The sequence below is a fragment of the Anopheles cruzii genome, chromosome 3 (genome assembly GCF_943734635.1).
Source record: "Anopheles cruzii chromosome 3, idAnoCruzAS_RS32_06, whole genome shotgun sequence".
Lineage (NCBI taxonomy): Eukaryota > Metazoa > Arthropoda > Insecta > Diptera > Culicidae > Anopheles > Anopheles cruzii.
The window spans coordinates 71,210,426-71,224,754 of NC_069145.1; the positions used below are offsets into that span (position 1 = coordinate 71,210,426).

General features: G+C 52.3%; 1 protein-coding gene across 1 annotated transcript; it reads right to left on the minus strand.

Moving 5' to 3' along the window:
* Positions 1-12,394: 12,394 nt before the first annotated feature.
* Positions 12,395-14,146, minus strand: LOC128270908 (potassium/sodium hyperpolarization-activated cyclic nucleotide-gated channel 2-like). Its single transcript, XM_053008333.1, has one exon. It carries the CDS (start codon positions 14,144-14,146, stop codon positions 12,395-12,397), a length of 1,752 nt encoding a protein of 583 aa, XP_052864293.1.
* Positions 14,147-14,329: the final 183 nt, after the last annotated feature.

The window sequence follows — 14,329 nt, forward strand, 5'->3', positions numbered from 1 at the left end:
GTTGCCGAAGGCTCTAAATTCCAATTCGGTGCACCGATCCTCGAAAAGGCAGTAGACAAATTTGAGCCTAACGTTCCTAAGCTCGATTAGCTCACCGTGTCAGAGGCCCCCGCAAGAATGGTGTCGCATCGCGACTTATCGGTGCGATCCTCCCGAGCCGAATGATGTCAGCGATCACGGCTGCGAAGGTCTTATCAGCTGCCGGGTCCTCAGAGATTCATTGGCGCACCCTTTTCGATGCTCGGCCCCGGGCGCTGAGTCTGCAGATGGCTGACATCATCGGCCGGGTGGCTTCTGGAATGTGCATCCGACGATCAACGGGTGTCCATCGATTCGATTCCCAAAGTTCATTTAATTAATGTTCGCCCCGTGCCGCTGGGAAGTGACCTCGGCGGGCGGAGGCCACTGTAACGGACAATTCTTCGGGTAAACATTAATCCGCTCCGTGTAAAGCTCGTACGCTCCATCAAACGCTGACAGCCCAGGCAAGTGTAGTCGAGCATAGCGCCTGCGATCAAGATCGAATGCGCGATCACGTCAGTTCACGCTCGCAAAGCAAGTGCATTCCATAAATCATACATAAGCCAGACACGAGCCGGCACTTGAGTGTGGGTGTGTGTGTGTGTGCATGACGATGATGAGCCTCGCGTGAAGTGAAGGGCCCCCGGCCGAGAATGGGGTCAATTTTCCCCAGATCGGGCCCAAGACAAGGCGGCTACGGCAAAAACGTGTGCTGACATTTCGCGATCGCTGGGCTTTTCACGTCAATCATCTTTTCCAGCATTTCTCGCCGGTCGTCGGTCAATTTTCCAATCAGTTCCAATTACGGATCGGGGCGCGCAGTCTCCACATGTCCGCGGGCGGCAATCAGAATTGGTCACGTCGTGCACGGTGCTTTTTTTGGAAAACCTTTCCAAATGTCAATTCCATGGCGGGGTGGTGGGAAATGTGGCGTTTCGAGTGTGTTCGATTAATCAAAAGCCGATAAAGCTCGGCTCGACTAATGTTCCTTATTTTGTCGGAGCCACCGATCGGGCACCCCGATGGGTTGGGATCTGTTTTCCGGGCCCTTAACATCGAGGTGCGGTGCATTTGTTTGCACCAGCTCCGACTTTGGCAGCGATGTAGAGCGCACGCGGGTAAGAAAAACATATGTTTTGCACATGCCGAAAACCCTTTGGTGCTTCCGAAGCATTTGAAATGGACCACGCCTCGGGCAGGCGGTTTTCGGGGAGTTTCTTTGTGAGCGCGTTGCCGTTCGAGCGAGAAGATTCCTCCTTCCCAAAGGCAATTGTTGCGATTGCGTGGCGTACTGGGCGAAGATGTGGGCCTGTTGCTCGTTCGGAAGGGTGCAGTTTGGCCAAAGAAAATAGCGCCGGAACGCAGCAGTAAAAATAGCGTAACCACCGTGCACCGTGGTGTGGACCGTTTGCTACAATATGGTCAACATCGCCGCATCGCCCAGCAACATCGTAGGCGGCGTGGCCGCCTTAAGAATAATCGAAACCGGGCCGCACTTAAGCCCGCCGCCACGCGTGTAGGTGTCGTCTTTGAAGGAGGGATACGTACGTTGTTTTTGAGGCGGCTGGCCGGCCCGGTTAACCACACTCGTCCGTTTGAAGGCCTCGTTTGAAGTCACACTCCGGACCAGTGCGGGTTCCCAGTAATCAAGCTTCCATCGGCGAGTTTGCGCTTCCTGCGCTGCTCCATTTTTAATTATTACGCTCTTTTTTTCTTCCTCCCCCCCAGAGAGCATTACGACGCCGTTTTGCTCCAGCCTTCAGTGGCCGGGTGGCAATTAAGATAAATTGTCTGGCTATCTTATTACCGAGTATTAATCTGCAAAACCCACAACGAGAGCCACCGGGGAGTGGAGCGCTCAATGAGTCGATTATTTGGGGCCGGTGGGGTGCTGTGTGTGTGTGTGTAGATTAGTCGGATAGCAATTGAAGAAAAATAACGAAGAACCCTCAACGATCGGTGGCGGGTTTTGGGCAACGAAGATTTATGTTCGGTCGATAGTCCGGCGAAGGCCAAACTCGAAACTGCATTTAACTTCCCCGTCACCTTGAAACGGAACGATTGATTGGAGGGAAGGTTAAAATGCCAAGCCGACGCCTCATGACGGTGATGCAACATTACCTATGTGTGCATTTTTATGTTGTTCCGCATTTCGAAGTTGTTTCTCATGTTTGGGCCATCGGGGGACATTTGCATAGCGGTGACATCAATTCTGTAATTTGTCATCTTTTGGAGGCATTTCTTCATTTACGACACAATACCGATTTGCTTAAGCTCAAGCGACCGATAATGCGTCAATGCTCCAGAGCTCTCTTGTTACGACTTTCAGCTATCTGACCTAACTGTTCGGGACGCCACCGGCGTCACTGTTAAAACCCCACGTCAAACTCTGGCAACCGCGCAAACCGATTTATTAAAATTCTTAATAGCACGTTCCTAGCGGATCCGATCGTTCCTTACACGGGAGCAGGGCAATCAATATTCGTTCGCGATCTGTAGGACTAATTTCGTAACACGTCGCCAGATCATGGGGACGCTCGTTACCGATGCCATAAAAGGGCCGCCCTACGACGACAATCGCCCACAACCACGCACGAAGGCAGGCATTGCCGCCGATATGACAGCTGATTTGATTGGTAAGGTAACGTTTCCTTAGCTTCGAACGGTCCCCGGCAACAGCCGGCCACACTCACACACGGCACGGATACAAAGTAACACTGCGAAGGGCATTAAAATTTAATGAATATTTTAATGTTTTATGTTCCGTTGCGATCGTGCCTCGGTACAGCCGGTCTCCTGTGGGAACGAAGCCCAATAATTATCCAATTTGAAGTTCGCCAGCCAAGTCTGCATCGGAATGTCTGGAGATGGGTTCTGATATGAAGCGCGCGCCATTAATAGTACGGGCACGAACAGCGGCCGCCAGTGACCGCCTGTTGCCCGCCCGACGGCGATCAAAATCAACGCAAACGCCACGGATGGGCCCGTCGTTGGAATTACGATTTTCAAACGGACTCGCTCGCGCGCTCGCAATCGAAAGTGACTCTTTTCTGGCCCCAGACAGGGCTATGATTCTGCCGCATTGAAATGTGCGAAAGTACACTTCATCGCGCGGATCGGTGGGAATGCCGGAATGCGTGGGTCTTTCTGCGTCGGTACAGTTGTGTCGATTGTCTTCATTAGTTTTACTCCGGTTTCCCTTTTTTCCCGGCACTTTCTTTTCCACTGCGCCCACTCTGTCACTCTAGTGTAACGTTGTGATCTTTGTCCGCGATCACAGTGATTCGCGGATTTGTGGCGACTTCCTGTTTTTGAATTCTTATCCACATAGTTAACAGTCGAATCCTTAATGCACATTCTGTTTCCCGCTTTTGTTTCCTTCCGATATAAATTGTAGTAGCTGGGAATTTAAATAATTTCCTTGTTCGATCATCGATCACGCCAAATTAAGCGACGCACTGTCGGTGGCGTTTTGCATCGTGTCAAGTGACCCACCGCGATGCACCGCGGAATTGAAACGCATTTCATCGTCACCGAGACACGGCTGACCGTGGCAGAGAAAAAGAGACAGAAAGCGCCGAAGGACACGCTTTGCGGCAACGATGAAATGCACAAGTAAAGGCATTCCGGCCCAGCTGTGGCTTACTGGGTCGACTACGTCCATCGACTCCCATTGGTGGCCCACCCCCCGCCTATGCCGGGCGATGGGGCCGAACGGGGTGTAATCAAAAGTAAAAGCTGCATAAATTGTACGGCGACGCTTTATGACCGATCGCCACAGATGACGCCAGCGAGATATGCTATTTAAATCGGAACCCGCGGGAGTACGGATACCAGGAAAGGGGGGGAGCCCGTTGGGTGCTGCTGCCACCCTCCCACGGACCTACTGTAAATCATTGTGTTTTTGTGGTCCATTTGGTGCACACGAGAGTGGCGTGTTTGTGTGTGGGGTGTAATGCTGCATATAGTTCCCGGCCAGCCACAATAGCGTCGGTGAACAGTTGGTGGAAGTTCGCGAACTGACCACGCGGGAACTGGTGGAATTCCACCCACCCTATAGCGAGATGGCTCGTTCGAGTGGTCAGCTGTAAAACACCTACACAGGAAGGCGCCGGAAACCCAAGACGCCTACAGTGGGTCACAAACAATAAGAAATTAGTATGAAAATCTTAAGAAATAAAAGAACATTGGATCATTGGGAACAGATGAGGGCACCAAGCACCATGTATTGAACTGAAATTCGGCTGAATTAGCCAGTAAATGTTCATCGTTCGATTCTATTTAACGTTTGTTTGGTACCAAAAATTCTAGTAGAAGATAAATAGAAACTTCATCAAAAATAAATTAAGTAGAATCGAAAAGATAAAAAATTTAATAAAGAACTTCATTGGTCGCTTCACTCGACGAGGGTTTTTGTGTCTGCCACCGTCCACGGCTCCGGAGTCGTGGTTCGCATCCAACCCTTCCGCAACAATGAAACCTATTGAGCAAGTGTCAACCGGCCACGGGGAAGGGTGGACCACCTCATCAACGCGCGCCCCATCAACCAACCAGTGGCGCCGCCACTGGCTCCGGCCATCGCAGCCCATCGCAGCGTGGGGTTCCGCCACAATTTGGCACACACATGCGCCAAGAAGCGGCAATTGGCCGGAGCAGGGGGGCCGTGGAGGAGTGCAGTTTCCGCGGCCCAACGGTGCCACCCATGAATAACTCCGAACCGACCTCGGCCGGCCCGTTTTCGGTGCGCAACCCGAAGAAATGTGCCTCCGAAATGGAGTTTCCTTTCTTTTCGCGCAAACCCACCGTGCATTACTCATGCTGCGGCTCCCATTCGCTACACCACCACCCCCATTCGGTTGGCCTCTAGCGTGTGGGTGTACAGGGTGGGCGATTCGAAACGGTCTCCCACTGGTTCGTGTTGCGCGCGTTTGCGTAAACAGCCTTTACACACCGTGACACCATGGCAAACCCCTTTCTGGCCGGAGATCTAATCACGGAGTGCTGCAGCTGACAGGTTCTACTGACTCAAGCCATTACCGACGGGATGCAACGCTGGCAGCGGGACCCTTTTGGCGCCAAAAGATCTCCTGGAACTTCCCGAAAATGTATGGCATTCGGCGTGGCGGCTTCACCTTGACGCACATAATACCATCTGCGGATCGCTTAACTCCTCCACGGATCCGCCGCCTCGATCGAGAGAGTGGGAGAGAAGCAAAACAGCAAACAAGTCTTGGACAGCAAACAGCGAACGGCGCGGACCTTGCCGCGCTTCGTTCAATGAGATTCCTTCATTAGGAATTCAAATCAGCGATGGCTTTCCTTTCGATTTTGCGTTGCGCCATTGACGCCGGGGCGGCGGCCGGGTGTCTCACTTTGGGCTCATCTTCCTTCTTCTTGGGGACATTGGGGCCCGCCTGGGAGGGGATAACGTCAGGAAACGCCTCACGCCGGGCACCTCGGGTGGGACTTCTTTTTCTTCGCACGCATTGGCCTCCGTCGCCGCCGTGCAAACTGATCTTTGTTTGAAATGACCAAACGAAAACGAAACGCCAGGGAACCACGGTATTGCGTCGTTCCGGGAGGCCGGTTTTTGGTGGTGTCGAGTCAAGATTTTGGGCGGCAAGACACGAAGCGACAACTCCTGAGCGCCATTTTTAGACACCCCTCGTGCCATGCGGGCTCCCGGGGTTTTGTTTGTGTGTCTATGAATCCGTCCATTCGGTGCATAGGAGGCAGAAGGACGACCAGCGCCAGAAGTGTGTCCGCAAGATAGGCAGGCATTTGTTTCATTTTATCCCGAGCCTTACCTGCCAGTGGCTCGTGTGCCCGGGATCTAAGAAACACCCTTAAACGCTTTAATTGGTTGGTTGGGTCGCATTGCAAATGACATCATCGCCAGGCGTAGGGAGTGATTCACGCTAGAGCGACGGAAACTGGCCCCGAAGCGAAGCAAAAAGTCTTGAAAAATTCAAAATAATTATCAATCAGTTTGTGTTTATCAGCCCAGAAACAAAAAATGAGTGACACTTAAACCATTTTTTCTTCAACATTCTTACTAAGCTTCTCTACAAAGATGAGATGGTCGAAGAAACGTAGCCCAGCAATGAGTCGAAATTCGTACGCTACTACGATCGGTACGGTACATCGATTACTGCCCAGACCAGACAGCTCACGGCGGCGTTTCTTCGCGGCACTTCCCCTTAAGACAGACGCGGAAGCCAATGCCTTACGCCTCACGGCTTTAATCGATTCCCGGTAAGGACACGCCGTGATGTATCGTCTCTCTCCTTGGAACGCTGGCAACCAACCAAGAACGCGGCCGCGTGAAAGTGAAGAAAGTGCGAGACTAATTGTTCGCACACTGCTGAGCACAAGTATGGGTGAAACAAAATATTGTTGCGAAGTAAATTTTTGCACACATAACATGCTTTTGAGGCTCGTTGGTGTTAATACTCACTTTGGCTGTCGTTTGCTTTTTGTTTAATTTGTTTGCCAAAATGTATAAGTGAAAACATGGAGAAAAACTCCTCGTTCTTGAAAATGCACATAAGCTGGAATAAATAAATAAATAAAAACCGTAAACATTAAACGCTACAAAAACGTATGGCGTTCACTGTCGCCCTGAAAACCCGGGGAAACGCCGAAACTCCCCCGTGAAGTTGGCACGCACGGGATGATCTAATTTTGGAACACTCGACGTCGACGTACCGCCATCGGCTTGCGGCTCAGTCCGTTCCCGACGTCACGTTTGCAGGATTTTAAGACAGTCTCTCCTTCGCTCGGTGGCAGACTAAGGCCTCCTACGGACAGCCGGGTGTCTTACCGTGCGTCGGTGTTAAGGAAATGACCAACCGACGATGCGCTCGTCAAAATTCATCAATGGAACGAACCTAGGACCGTGGCGTCTAGGCTGCGTCTCGCTCTGGAGATGTATTTTTGGATGCATCGTACGCTCGTACGCAAAGAAAAGTGCACCAAGCAGGGACCACTTCCCAGGAACGTAAACGTTGGAGCATGATTTGTATTTTGAGGGAAATATGAAAAATATGGAGGAAAACCATTTTAAATAATATAGAGAAATTCCCGAGGCCCATTGGACAAAGGAATCCTCCCCATTTTGCCGATCGGCTTTAGGGTGGGATTCCGTCGTGCGGGTCGGGTGTGTCTGTGGCCATATGGACCACAAATTATGATGCCACACCGTCGGGCGGATGGTGCGCAATGTTTATTTAGATGCTTCCCGTCACCCGGCCAGCGACTCGAACCCGCCCGGAGGAATAGGACAGCGCTTTCGCGGGGATGCGTAATGCGAAGTTGCATAACGACGCGCTTCCGGCCTCAGCCAGCCAGCCAGCCATGCTGTGTGTTTATTAATTATTTTATGCGCATGCCAGTGCGCATGGCGCACGGTTAAGCGGCGTAAACGGTTTCGGTAAATAGCAGTTTAATGCCTTCGGCACACAAACACACCGCCGGAGTTGGATTGTAATTTACGTGCCCGTAAACAGTGCCGAATTGATTTACGATCCGTGGCCGTGGTGATCTTTATAAGGTTTTTTTGGATGCGTGTATGTCGCCGTAGCTGCCCGAAGAGATATGCAATAAAAAAAAATTCTAACCACTGCACAGCCATTTTTAGCTTAACGAACAAACGTAGAGGAAAAACATTGTAACAAGAGTAAAAGGAGAACATAATATGGACAGGAACAGGACCAACGGATGATGTTTTTCCAGGCGTTGTTGGCGTCATTAAGATGCGCAGTCTGACGTAGCTGGCGACGGACAGACGGTGAAACGGTACCACAACAATAACCGAAGTAAAGAGGGAAAACGAAAGCCATTAAGTCCCAAGAAACGATACATCCCAACGATCCATTGTGTCGTACACGTGTGTTTGTGTGGGGATTTTTGGGATATTTTTAGCGCACATACAACTCCGATGGTACCCGACTCTTGAGTCTCATCCTTCGCATATGGAAAGTTGGAAACATAAACATCGAAACGAACTGGAGAACTGTGTCTTCTTTTTGTATGGTAGAAAGGAAGGTCGGAACCCCGAGAGAGAGAGAGAGAGAGAGAGAGACTTGAAAGGATCGAAAGTGAGTAAAGTTAACGATCTTCTTTGTCGTTGATGATCAAGATGCTGCAAGAGACTTTTACTGGAGAGACTGGAGAGAGAAAGGGAAAGAGAGACAAAGAGAGAGAGAGCAAGTCGACAATGATGGTTGGACGAGACAGAAAATATTCTTCGAAACGCGAAGAGATGCACTTTCTTGTTCTGCTTCTGATTTCGTCCATCTCTTTTTTGCCCTAACCTCAATCAATCGGAGCAGGTTTTATCTCTTATAACAACAACAAAACACGCACACACGCAACTGATCGACAACGTGTGAAGATTGGTTTCTTCACCACCACCAGCGAAGCGAGCGGTTACGGTTGCACAACAACGGCAAGGTGGATTCGATTTCGGGTTGCCGGCCGAAGGATTCACTTGTTCCCCGGGGGCTCGGGGACCGCTTCGCAGGTCCGAGCTCAGGTGAATGGTGGGAAAAAACGGAACCACGGGTTTTTTTTCCTTGTTGTTGTTGCTTTACGCTCCGACTGAAAACGGGCGGGCTAAAGTTGTAAAGTTTAAAGATCCCGGCGCGGGGACCAAAGGGACGCCAATTCCTTCTTTTCGCCTTCTCTTTAACAGGCAGGATCCCTTTTCGTTGTCGGTCCCGGGCCGGTGAAGTGGCCCCCGGACTTGTTTTCTTTCGGCCAATTTAAACGTCCATTTTCCCATGGCCCAGCGCTCAGCCTTGCGTTGAATGTCCTTGCGAATTTTTCAGCCAATTTTTCACGCTCGCTGGCCATCTTCTGAAGTGATTCTTTAATGCGTTAAAGTAATAGAATAGCCCCTCGGGCTTATTTTGAGAAGGGGTGCTCAAAAATGGATGTTTAAAAGATGGCATTGATCCCGGGACTTTCATCAGCGTCGCACCATCGCCATGTTTACTTTCATTTGAATTTTTCCCCGAAAACGAAAAACCCGTTCGATCAACCCGGGAGAGTTGAATGTTTAATTTTCCTCTCGCCGAGTCCGTCGAGCCTTTGACGAGATTACTTATGTCTTGTTTATTGTTCTGTTGCATGCACCCCGAACCGTCGGTGTGCGTCTTGCACTCCCCGCGTCCCCGTGTGTTGTTTTATTGTTTAAACTACCTCGTCGACTACCCCATTCGTTACATATTTTATGCACAGCATTTTGTCGTTTTTTCTCGCTTCGTTCTGCCTCCGGTGGGCGGTGGTGTTGGCCATGGCTGGCTGCCTTTGTTTCCGCGCGTGGTGCGTGGTCTTATGTTTGGCCCCGGAGGGGCCCCTTTTTTATGAGACCTCTCCACCCGGCCAGATAGGTGTGGGTGGTTCTCAGAAGACTCGGGAAGGGATTGTTTTGGCTGTTCCCAGTTTTACTTCTTATGCAATATTTTCTCTGCGCTCGTATTAATCACAAGAAGCTAGAGAGAGAGACAAAGAGAGAGAGCGAGTTAGAAACGACAAAAAGGGAAAACCTTTACAAAAATGCAGTCACATGGGAGGCCAAGAGGAATGCATCGAAACGCCTCGCCCAAAAGGCGCGCAGTTCGCGTGGGCGCTCGCGCGCGATCCCCGATCCGGAACGCTCCCATCCGGATTCCGGTCAGCGGGGTTCGTTGCTTTGTTACGGCCATTCAAATCGGACCCGCCAAGGGGGCAAAAGGGCGCCCAACGCGCCGGAACGGTCATGCGCCGGCATCGAACTGTGCCTCACCCCTCGAGCCCGTCGTAGGCGCTGATTTGTGTGCCAATGTCTGACGACCATATGCTTGCGATTGCCACCGGAACCGAGCCATCCCGTGGCTGGCCGCAGGAACCAACCCGGACCGCTGCTTGGGACGGCCGGAAAACACACTTTTCCAACCGGTTCCGGGGCCCAACGGTTCGGGGCGATCGAGGGCGACGGACGCCGCCGCCGAGCACGCCGGCGCCACTCCTAACCGGCTGGTTGGCCCCGTTTGGGCCGTGTTTGATGGTCATCTGAATGGCGGCAACGTTTTTCGGTCCGTTTGATGTTCATTCGCGACTCGATTGCGATTGCACAACGCGGCTCGGAGGACGGCTCTGGCCGAAGGTTTCGCCTGCCCGTGTCGGCCAATAGTAATTGAAATGCAAATGCCAAACGAGGTGCACTGCGGCTGCAGTGGATGCATTGGTCCCACACAGCAGTCGGACTATGTATCCTTTCGGGTGCGACCTGCTTAGCTATGGAACGCGATAAGGCATTTCGCGTGCGATTGTTTTCGAGTTTCTCGTTCCATTTGCATGATGACTCACGGCACAGGATGACAATATTCTGTTGCGGAGTGCCTTTATTGATTGATTTCGTCACTTAGAGCTACCGATCATCTGCCCACATGGAGCGACCGAAACTGATAATCAATTTTATTTCACGGTGCCTGGAGCAGATCCTTGTACGGGTGGCACGCGACCACCATCGACATCAGATTGCTGCGGGTGGCGCCAGCTCGGCATCGAGTATCCTTGGGAAATTTGAAGCCCTCATTCCACCGCCGGGTCCGTATTCGCTCCGTAATTCACGGCGACCCGCATTAGCCCAACCGTCAGCAATCAAAATGTTACAATTAGACGCACACCCTAGGCGGCACACCGTGTACCCGGAAAGGGTCATATTTCCTGGGATCTGCTGGGTGCAGTGTTGAGAGGTACATCATAACACAGCGCGTCTGGAACGCGTCTGGAAACGCCATCGACTCCAGACGGAGACCATCGTAAGGAGCCAAGGAGCTTCTTTACCCTCTTTGCTTTGTCGCTTCGTGTGGAGTTATTTTTGATGCAGATCATTCCCCTTGTTACAGGTCGGCGTGGTGGGGTCGCCACCTCGCTGCGTATTACTATTTATCGGCTTGTGTGTGCTTGTGTGTGTAACTATGCGTGAGGGCCAACCCAAAACACACTCCGCGCACATTCAACGACGGCGGACCGTGACGACACACGGTGATGGACTGCGGCGACGGTCTGGCGAGCCCTTCCGCAGGGACCCCTATTAGGGGCCCTTGCGAATCCGAGGGTAGAATATGCAGGTCAATCGTTCGCACGAAGCGGAAGAACTTCTAGCAGCGACGCCAAGACAGAAACCAGAAACGGCGGCTCTCCAACGCGATCTACAGAGAGAGAGGAGATCTTCCATTCGTCGGCCACTTTTCACTTTCCGAGTTCAATGGTCGGAGGTCCGCGGATACACGGAAGTAGAGACGATACACCCGAGAACTCTGCCCTGGCGCTGGAGTCCGCTATCTCAAGTGGGCTTCGCGCGGGACTTGAGCGGTTGCAAAAAGAAAACGATGGAAAGTGCGTAGATCCAAAGCCCACAATCTTAACGGAGTCTGTGCCGTTATGTTCGGCGTTCGTCGATCTCTGCTCAATTTCTTATTCGCTGGTTAAGCATCGAACCGCCCAACAGCTCATCGCCTAATTCTTAATTTTAACTCAACAAAGTTCTCCAGCATCTAGCGCATCTCCTGCGACTCGACAGGATGCTTCATGACGCGATTGCGCAGGGGGATTAGCTTTTCAAGTCCTTGTAAATAAGGGGTCGACGCTGGCTAAGCGACATGTAATGGAATGTTGGGCCTTCATCCCAAGAAGGCACAAGAAAGCATCGGACGCACAACATGGGTGAAAAGAAAGTCGTTCCAGCAGTGGCGGGAGATTGAGAAGAACCAGACAGATACACAGAGCACAGAACCCGACACGAACACATGCTCGAGGCGCAGGGAAAAACAGAAAAGAGAGAAAAAGCATCAGAATGTTGTATGTTTGACTTCTGTGGCCCCCTGCGCGAGAACTGCGTTTGCGTTCTCGAGTTTCAACGCCACTCGACGCACCCACACAGTGATGCGTGACGGAGGCAACACCAACAAAACGCCCAACCCGCGCGCGCAACATGTGCCAGGGGTGCGGCGGGTGGTGGGAGTTCGTTATGCTGCCACTGGTGTTGTTATTGGTGCTCCGGATGCTGGTATGCGTTACGGTGGGAAGCACTTAGGGGAGAATATGTTAAGTTATGCGAGCGCCGGAGAGGTTCACGGAGCGAGCGCGAGAACCGCACGGTGTCCGCGGTCTTCGGTGGGATGCGCGCACGCAGGAGTTGACCGATCGCTAGAGAGGGTTATGAATTTCCCTCCCCACTTGGCCTCCTGTATCGTCCACACCGCATGGTAAGGGAGAGATTTCTCGATCCGCGGCGACTCCAGCAGCGCGGGCAATGTTGCCAGAAAAGAAAGCATCCCGGGGACAATGATTCAAATCAATTTATTACACCAACTCGTGACCTCTATTGTAGGAAGGTGTTGATGAGTTTTTTCCGGAAAAGTTTATCCTTTTTCCGCTTCGTCGCGGTCAGTCGTTCTTCGGCCTGCTTCCGGATGCGGTTCAGCAGGTACGCGTGCGGCTGGATCACACTCTGGAAGTCCTCGTGCGAAAGGCGATACAGTTCGCACGGCTCGAGTGCCACCACGTTCGCCGTGCGCTGCTGGTTTCGTTTGATGAGCGAAATCTCTCCAAAGTACGCCCCGTCCGTCAGGTGGCCGAGCTCCTTGCCGTGCATCGCGTACACCGCCACCGAACCCGCCGCCAGGAAGTACATCGAGTCCCCGAAGGTGCCGGCCGAAATGATGACGTCCCCTTCCAGGTACACCTCCAGCTGGAGACAGTCGACGATGTCGGTAAGAACGGCGTACGGAAGATTTTTGAACAGATCCACACTAGCCACCAATCGCTGGCAGGTTTCCATCTTGACGCTGCTGCGCAGGTTTCGCGGAAACAGTCCCATAATCATCGCCTCGTCGAAGAACCCCGTCCGGAAGCGGGTTGCAAAGTTGTCCCGAAGTTTGCGCTCCAGCCGCGGATTGACGCGCTTGTTGTAAGCGTAGGATCGCAAGTTCGCCAAAAACCGATCGTACTGATCGTCGGCCATTTCGGGCGAGTCGAGAAAGCGGCACAACACCACCGGTACGTAGTTGAACCAGACCCAACCGAGCAGCATGACGACCCACATGATCCACTGGTACATAAAGTGCTGCTCGAGGTCCTTTTGCTCGCACGACGCAAGACCAACGCGTAGCGTCAGCATCAGACTGCGGAAGTACCGATATGCCGGGGAAGCGTTCGTCTGTAGATCGGTCAACCGTTGGCGGACGAACGGATCGATAACCGCCCCGAATGAGGTTAGGTTCCGGTGCGAAACCTCCGCACGGAGCACGCGCAGCAGTAACTTGTGGTCAGCAGATTGCGTGGCCGGACGTGCCGAACTCAGCAGAAGCGGGATGATGTACGCCAAACAGGTTGTCCAGTGTAGCACGTACAGGGTGTTCATCAGCACTTGCAGAATGCGGATCTTGCTCTCGGGCACCCCCAGCACTCGCGGTACGATTCGGAAGTAGCGATTGCTCTCGCGGAACCGTACGATGTTGGTCAGGTACAGGAAAGATACGAAGGCGAACGATGCTTCCGCTCCGGCACCGACTATCCACGTGTGGAACACCTCCAGCAGTAGAATGAAGGGCATAAACAGCAGCAAGCCGTACAGCAGTCCGAACGGTCGCAACCGATTCAACGCTATGCGCCTCGGTTCAAGGACAATTTCGTACGTGGCCGGCACCACGTAACCGGTGCAGAATCGGAGCGCAAACTCACCGGCAAGCACCAGGCACAGGATCAGATCGAAACACTCTACCAGACGTCGCGGACCGTCAGGCAGAAAGGCCAGGAAGCTGAACGCGAGCGGTAACAGCGTAAGGTGCAGATTCATTACGATGAAAACCACCACATCGGCGTACATCCGGAGTCGGCTGAAAGGATGCACCACCCAGGGGGGGAAGCAATGGAGGAGCCGCTCATTTTCTTTGCTGATCTGATGTGAACTCTTCAGATGTTTCTGCGTGGCCGGATGAAGATCCGTGGCGAACCGTAGGTTCCGGACGAACTGCCACCACTTTTGGATCCTCGGCAGTGCGGCGGCCACCTCCCGAGAGGTGCGTGTTTCGTCGATGGTACAAATATGGCGGTTCGCATCCGTCTTACGCATCCTGAAGGAGCTTCGGGGGATCCCTTTTGAAGGTTGCTTTGATGGCAGGCAGTCCACCAAATGAAAAAAACTTCTCTGGGAAAAAGAAATCTTTCTGGCAGCACTGCCACTAGTTTCTATGAGCTCATTCCTGTACAGAGTTTACGGTAGTACTTTAAATCTCGGCTCTTGTAGGAGGAATGA